Here is an 8,101-nt window from a genome sequence, read left to right on the forward strand (position 1 = left end):
TTTAAATTTGGAAGTGTTATAGCATTATAAGACAACAGGTAGCATTGTAAACTCTCAAATTCATGATTGAAATAAAGAAAAGAAGGAATTAATGATAGGGTATCACCGAATGGAACCATCAAAATCAGACTTACCCAGGAAAAAGGAAACTAAAAATGAGAGCAAAGAACAAAACAAGTAGATAAAATAAATGATACTGGGCCTCACTTCCTATCTGATCATTGTAACTGGTAACATGAAAAGGAAGAAAGCTATTGCACAACTTTGAAAATGGTTACTTGCATTGCACACCCGCTTCAGCAGCACGACGAGGTGTGTTTTTGCGCCTGCTTCCATTATGCCTAAAACCATTGGACTTTGTCAACTCTGCAGTGGTGCTTGATCCATTGCCAATGCCATTTTCTTCCTCAACTGACTCTAATTTCTCTTTTACCTGTGAGCTTCTCTTCCTTTTCCTTCCATTTTCTGCTGCTGTGGGACTTTTAATCTCCTTGTTAGAGATTCCATTCTTCACACTGATGTCACTGTCATCTTCTACTTTCTCTACTTCTTCTTCATCATATTCATCCTTTAGCGGTTTTTGTGGCCTCCCTCTTCTCTTTTGCATGGGAACTTTTTCATCCTCCCCACTTGCAGTATCCTCGTGATTGATAACAGTTAGTTTTTTACCCTTTCCTCTACCTCTACCCATGCTCTCAAAATCCTCACAAAACTCGTGCTCATGCAAACAAGGATCACACCTGCAACAATAACACACAATGCCACACATACTATGTTCAATAGAGATGCAATAATAGGATTCTTAGAGATAAAGAGGTAAAGCCTTTAAAAAGGATTGCAAAAACACAAGCTTAAGAGCCACCTCCACAGCATTACCAAAAATGAAAATCTGATCTGAAATAATATCATTAGGGCAAGAGAAGAAACAAAAAGAAGTGTATTCCCCCATTTGATTTTATATAGAAAGAACAAAACTTTTTCCTGCCCAATTGTGCTTCAGCTTGGCACACTTTTATTCTCCTGGCTTAAACCAATACACTGTACTTCCGGGGCTTGATCTTTCAGTGAGACCACAAAATTACTAAACACTTCAACTTTTAGCAGTACGGAAAAACTTCAGTCTTTAAAAAACTGAAAACTAGGTAAAAGAGATGCATCTTCCCAAAACTCATAAAAAAAAATAGATTAGGGCATATAGGAACACTAAGAGAAATTGACAGTTCAGTGAAATTGTAAATCAATTGAGAAATAATGAACAAGATAAGCTTCTAATCTCTAAACCCCAAAGAATCTCCAGAAGAATCATAATAAACCACGAAAGCAATAAGCTTGTAATTGGAGAGAACTGATAACAATCGAAATCCACCAAGTCACCATAACCTCTCGAAACCCATAAATCGAAAAGCACAGAGAACATAAGCGGGTAAAAGAAACGCATTTCTAATCCTAATCCAAATTCTAGGAACAGAATAAAAAAAACAGCAGCAAAAATAGAAAGAAATAATTATAAAAAAAAATACTAACCGTGAATGATGATAAAAAGATTGGCACAGGCAGCATGAGACTCAAGGAATGGAATCTGCCAAAGCCCTCAGAAGAAGAACTCTAGAAGAAGCAACACCCAGAGAGTTAGCATTATTATTTATCGGGAAGCAAGTAGATTCGAACAGTGAAAAACTGAAAAAAGAAATAAAAAACGTAAATTTTTCAAAAGGGCATAAAGAAAAAGGCAGAATGATCTTAAGAAGAAGAAGCAGAAGAAGAAACAATGAATACCCATATGATGAAACATTGAGAGAGATTGATTGGTAGAGTAAAATGAGGATTGGGTCTAATGGAGTTCCAAGTTTGAAGAGTGAAAGAAAGGGCCAAATGAAACAGAGGCGAAGTAGGGATAGAAAGGAAGAAAGAAAGAAAGAAAGAAGAGTTAATAGATATTTGTGTATTGGCTCTGAGCCTGTGACTCTGTGTACACTTGGTGTATTTATTTATTTATTTAATGCTTATATCGCTCAATGCAAAGCGTGAACAAGGGACATTCTCGTAATTTCGAACCAAAGTGTCTGCACAGATAAAAGAACAGTGTACAATGAGCAGGTACACACATATAAAAGAACCGTTAGTGGTTGTGTTTGGTGCTTACGTGTGTTGTGCACTTGTGAAACCTAGTTCAGTGCATGTCGAATTTTCAAGTGCAGATTGCATGGAATCTGTGGTGTCTTTCAAGTTCCAACAACAACGATAACTGAAACCTAGGTAATTGGAAAATGAGACATTCTCTTTAGGGACATAGATTATTATTGCATTGCATCATGTTTCAAATTAGAATCTGTGATGTGAGTAGGATTCAGACACTGCTTTAATTTGTACCCTAATAGAAAATTATTATGAAATGGAGTACTACATTGAAATCATCAATGACAACAAAAATTAAATCTAAAATATTTGTTTTAAGCTATTTTTCACTAATCATGGTCGTGGATAAAAAAATAGATGGAGGATTATAAATAAAACTTGTAAAAAATATTTGTAGGGTTTAGGGTAACGTAACAAATGATTGGGCTATCAATGTGTTATTAAGTCATTAAAGAACTAGTGCTACTTGATGAAGAAGACTAAAAGTGACAATGAAAAAATGTTCAAGAATTTTCACCCATCAAAATTTAGGGCAAAAATTCTTAAAAATGATCTATGGGTGCAGAAAGTTTTGAGAATGAGAACTATAAATGGAAATATAAATTCGATTCCTTCCACTCAAATGTTAGCTAAAAGAAATCATACATATGGTGATTCAAGTCAATAAGCTTTGAAAATTTTGGATTTGTGTCTATCTTTTTTGTTTGCTTTAGTTGGTATGAGTATTTTTTTTTATTATTATTGTTTTACTTACCTCTATCTGAATTTGTATTTTGTTGTTTGTGTATTTGTTTATTTTATTTTTTGCTGTTTGTGTTTTTAAAATGATTGTATGAAGGTAGAGTGTTAAAATGGGTGTAGTATGTAAGAATTTTGCAACAAGAGTTTCTCTATAGGGTAGGTAGGAATTGCAGCAATAGCTTGTTTAGGTGATAGGTTGTTTGGTATTATGCATAAGGGTTTGGAATATCTTTGGAGTGTTCTTATATTTATTTATTTATTTATTTATTTTTGTTATAAAAAATATATTTTATTCATTTCAAGAAAATTATTAAATAAAAATCAATTTTAGATACCAGAAATAATTAGTTATTATATCCATTAAATTAGATAACATTTTAGAAACTAAACAAATTTTTAGTTTCTAAATTATTTCTATTATTGTTAAATCGTTTATAAATTGGTATCTAATTAGCGATAAGGTTTTTGCTACCAAATTTAGAATCTAAATAATTGGTAGTTAAAACTTTGATCGCTAATTAGATACTGATTTATAAACTATTTAACAATAATAAAAATTAATTTAAAATTTTCTTTTTAAAAATAGTCTCTAATTTAGTTAATATAGTAATTAATTATATTTTGTCTTTATAATTAATTTTTATTTGATGATTTTGTTGTAGTGATGAGAATAAAGTTATTATATTAAGTACAATAAATCAAAAGTGAATACTTTATACAAAATTCCCAAGTTGGTAAAAGTTTTTGGTGTGTCTTTGTGGTTGAATAAAAAAAATCAATTGAAAATCAGCTCTTGGACCCTGCTATTGACACCCCAAGTTTGTCTTATAAAGTTGTGGAAACACAAAAATAATTTTGGGTACTTGGTTAAAAATACTTTTTTAATAAATATGTTTCCATTAATTAAAAATCAAGAAACTTGTGTATGTGGTGTTATTTTTCATTTTCCAAATAAAAACAAGGAAAACTTGTTTTTTTTTGTGTTACAGTTTTTTAAATAACGCACCAAAGAAGATTTTCATAAATAAAAAAAATCCTTGTATAATTTTTTATATAATAGAAACACAATGATGACACTTAAGACACAGTGCATTTAATTTTTTTTATACTAAGTGGAGCACTCAGCTCTCACACAGTATAGCTACATTAATTAACACTGTATACATTAATTTCAACCAACCAACCCACACTAAGATTGAGTATCCCAATTTCACTTCGAGATATCTCTTTAATTGATATTAATTTTTTTATCAATGAAAAACAAATTAAATAAAAAAAAATATATTAATATATGTATAAAACTAAAAAACAGTATAGAAAATGATTGATATTAGACGAATTATTACAAAATGGACTTTAAGCCTAACTCAATCCCATAAAACTGACTCATAAGATTAAGGTTTGCACCTACTTATATACAATAAAATGTCTTCATCGCCAGTCGATGTGGGATCTCCAACACGAATTAAAAAAAAAATAAAGATGAGCTTTTAGGCACAATTTGTGCACTTGCCCATGTTACACTTTAATTGCTATTAGTAAAAAATATACACTTAACACATAAAAGATTAGTCTAAATTAACATAAACCAGTAAAATGAGCCACATTTTTCTTGGGTTGTCTTTTTTTAGGTAAGTTTATTCATTCTTATTACATTTATATTATTATTATTTATTAAAAATTGTTGATTAGAGAGAATCTACTACATTTATGGTATTATAATTATTTATTACCATTAAATTGGTTAGAGTAAATCAAGTTAGCTCTCGTAACTAAATATAAAACTTATAATAAATGCACCAGATGAGTTTTGTTATTATATATTCTTCTTATGATGATTATTATGATGGTTATTATGATTAATATTAATAATAATAATAATAATAATAATAATATTTATAATAATAATTGTGTATATTATTATTATCATTAATAAAGACTAAAGTAACAAATTTTTAATAATTATTGTGTATATTAAAGGCAAATTTAATTAAATATAATTTAAAACACCCGTAATTAAATATTATATTTTTATTATTTTAAGTCACTTTTTTAATTTGATTTTTTTAAGGTCATTCCACAAAATTGTGGCTTAAACATCCATCAACTGAAAAATATGGTATATAATAATTTATAAGTCATATTTATAAAAGTGTTATCTTTTTCACTTTTAGTGTAATGTGGTATAAATAATCTGTGATTTTATAAGCAGGGTTGTGGTAGCCCTTAAACTATTGTTATAAAATTGTTGCATTTTCTATGTTTAGACAATGATTATATATGTGTGACTTAGTTTAGTGTTGCAATGAATATACTTATTTTCTGCATGTGACATAAAGTTAGGAATGAGTTCTTAAAGATGTAAAATTTAATGGATAAAGAATAAAAAGGAATTATATAAATAAGAATAAAAAAATTGTTATAACAGTTTCATTTTTCATAAGAATTTAATCTCTTTATAAAAAATATTCTTTATATTCTTTTTGAATATTAAATTTATTCACTCAAGCGTCTAGAATGAAACTTGAAAAATACAATAGAAATTATTTGCTTTAAGTAAAATGAGATGACACTCAAGTGAGAAAGAGGTAAAAACAATTTTATTTTCATTAAAGTTGGTGTCATTTATTAAGTGATGTAAGGTCGTTCAAAAGAAAAAAATCTCCCTATATTTGAAGAAGTAAAGTCATCCAAACACTTTGTATATGATGGTATATATTCAAAGGATGGGATGATTTTGTGGTTATGTATGTGTATATTGATCCATTTGTTGATAAATACTATATGTGGATACCTAACATGGTATTGTGATTGTGTTTATAGGTTTAGTGAAATAATAGTGTGTCCAAAGAGGTATAATATTAAGAAATTCATTACAAAAAGAAAATAACATAATTTTATCGATAATATATCACATGGATTAAGAATTAGATTGTGAGAAACTCAAACAGGTCTAAGCACCTAATAATTACAAAGTACATGCAACAAATCTTGTTTACATATCAAACCGATAATTAATTTTCAATATGCTATGATAATTAATTTTCAATATGCTATGATGGGTCATATGTTGTTATTTAGTGAAATATGTCTAATATGAGTAATATGAATCTTTTAAAACACATCCACTATGACAAATTATTTTGATTTATCAAGATAAGTTAAAGAATTTTGTAATATTTTATATAAGTGATTAAGATGTACTTTTTTTTTATATTATCTAAAGTGAGTGTGATTAAGAAAGTTTTGTGAAAAATATCGATTAAAAATTAAGATATTTTATAATATATAAATAAATATAAATTTTGTAAGTCCATTTTATGAAGTTAATTTTTTTTTTAATAGGAAACATTGAAAATGAATAATAGAGTTGAGGTACGAGTGTGTTGAGAAATCCTTGATTTGCATATTCTATTAGTCTCTGGCATGTTCCCAAACTAATTGAAAATTTGAAATGCAATAGAAGTTAGCTCATTGAATTGAGACAGAATCAGAAAATATGATGGGAAGAAACATTAGTGCTGAAAATCAGAATATTTAGTAAGAAAAAGAAGGTACATAAACAACTTTCTATTGCATTCATATAATTAAGAAAGTCAAAAAGGGTAAAAGTGTAGTTAACTCAACACGCATGTTTGCCTTTTCGTTGTCACCAAAGTTTTGCAATCCTCTGTGTTTATATTTCAATCTCAGCCTAATATGATTTGTTTTCATCATTCTGATTTCTCATGGTCGTACATGAAATTTCCATAAAGTTTAACTTTACTTAATATCTATCTCTTAATATTTTTTTAAGAAAAAAAAAAGTAATTAAGCATGTGAACATCAAATGCAAGTGAGTTGCTATAAATTTCCATAAATGTGTGTTTTCATTTCACATTCAACTGTTAACTTTCTTTATTTGCTCATCCTAATTATACTTTTTATATATTCATTTTTTTTCATGATATTGTTATATGACACATAGAAGTAAATATAATTTTAAGTTTTTTATATTTTTATTTTATAATTAAGGAGTTAATTGTCATATGGAAATGTATTGATTAGGCCGAGATGTTGAGAGTCCAAAAGACCGTAAGAATATTGAAATTAAAATAATATAATAATAGAATAAAATAATACGGTATCAAAACTCAAAAAATCAATAATTAGGTCAAAAACACTAAAAATATACTTAGTAACTGCAAGGTGTGAAAAGTAAAAGCTCAATCAAGTTAAAGTCTAACAACGACCATTATAAATGGGTGATTTGTTAAGTCTAACAAGTAAGTAGAGTGTTTTTATTTGATAATCAAACAAATTGATTTTGACTTTATCATTGGAGCCCATTGCATACACAAATCCACTTGAGATTGATCTTGAACCTAAAAGTTGAGAGTTGAACCAGATCCAATAACTGAGTGATGAGTCGATAACAAGCCCAACATCAAAAGACTAGCAGATCCAATAACCAAAAAAGTCAACATCAAAAGACTGAAAAGTCGAGAGGAAAATGAATTAATTGTTTTTAAGACCCTATAAAAACAAGAAAAATTAAGATAGTAGTGGAAACATTATGGTTATTGTTGTTTTGGAGTCATAAATATATTATAGTAAAAATTGTTGTTGTTATTTTTATTTATTTATTAAGTTGTCGATTGAGTGACGCTTAAACGAGTATACAAATACATCAATCTTATCAACCAAATATGTGACTAAATTATAGTATAGAAGTGTAGTATAAACCTCACATTGTAAATTAATTTTGTAAGGTTTAGTTTGACTTAAAATCTATTACTTAAAACATATGACAATGATACACGTGTGATGAGACGAAATATGATGAATGAATTATACACAACAATTTTATATTAAGAGAAATTTATAGTATAATCAATCTTCATTATAAAATTAATTTTATGAATTCTTTAAAAAAAACATCTTAATTTAAATGAAAATGTTATGAATGATATATATTACAAGAAGTGTTGTAACTTTTGTATTTTTTTTTCTCTATTTTTATTCCCTATATATAAAAAAAGCACATATACAAATTAAACACATAGATTAACCATATTCAAAATAGATTATATCTTTTATAGAGTGTTAAAGGGGGTTGCAATTCCATGATTGGACATGTATAAGTATCATTTTGTCCTAATCATTAAAATAATTTTGATATGGTGAAATCAACGAAAAGCATCTAAACCATATATGAAAACCATTTGATTAAAACATAAGGATC

The 8,101-nt window shown here is 27.9% G+C and overlaps 1 protein-coding gene across 2 annotated transcripts; it reads right to left on the reverse strand.

The window, feature by feature from the left end:
* On the reverse strand, positions 1-2,081 carry LOC137835780 (uncharacterized). 2 transcript variants are annotated; one of them, XM_068644435.2, is made up of 3 exons: positions 1,777-2,081; positions 1,525-1,605; positions 1-740 (listed from the first exon to the last, which is right to left on the reverse strand). In XM_068644435.2, the coding sequence occupies exon 3, from the start codon at positions 689-691 to the stop codon at positions 275-277; it is 417 nt and encodes a 138-aa protein (XP_068500536.1). In that variant the 5' UTR covers positions 692-740; positions 1,525-1,605; positions 1,777-2,081; the 3' UTR covers positions 1-274. The 2 variants fall into 2 exon arrangements, with proteins under 2 accessions (XP_068500536.1, XP_068500537.1); XM_068644436.2 differs by having other exon boundaries at positions 1,525-1,677; positions 1,777-1,972.
* Between the last annotated feature and the right edge of the window lie 6,020 nt (positions 2,082-8,101).

This window comes from Phaseolus vulgaris, chromosome 5 (genome assembly GCF_051622355.1).
Source record: "Phaseolus vulgaris cultivar YP4 chromosome 5, ASM5162235v1, whole genome shotgun sequence".
Classification (NCBI taxonomy): Eukaryota; Viridiplantae; Streptophyta; class Magnoliopsida; order Fabales; family Fabaceae; genus Phaseolus; species Phaseolus vulgaris.

Coding starts and splice junctions, on each gene's coding strand:
- LOC137835780 (XM_068644435.2), bottom strand. CDS start 691: ATGGGTAGAGGTAGAGGAAAGGGTAAAAAACTAACTGTTATCAATCAC.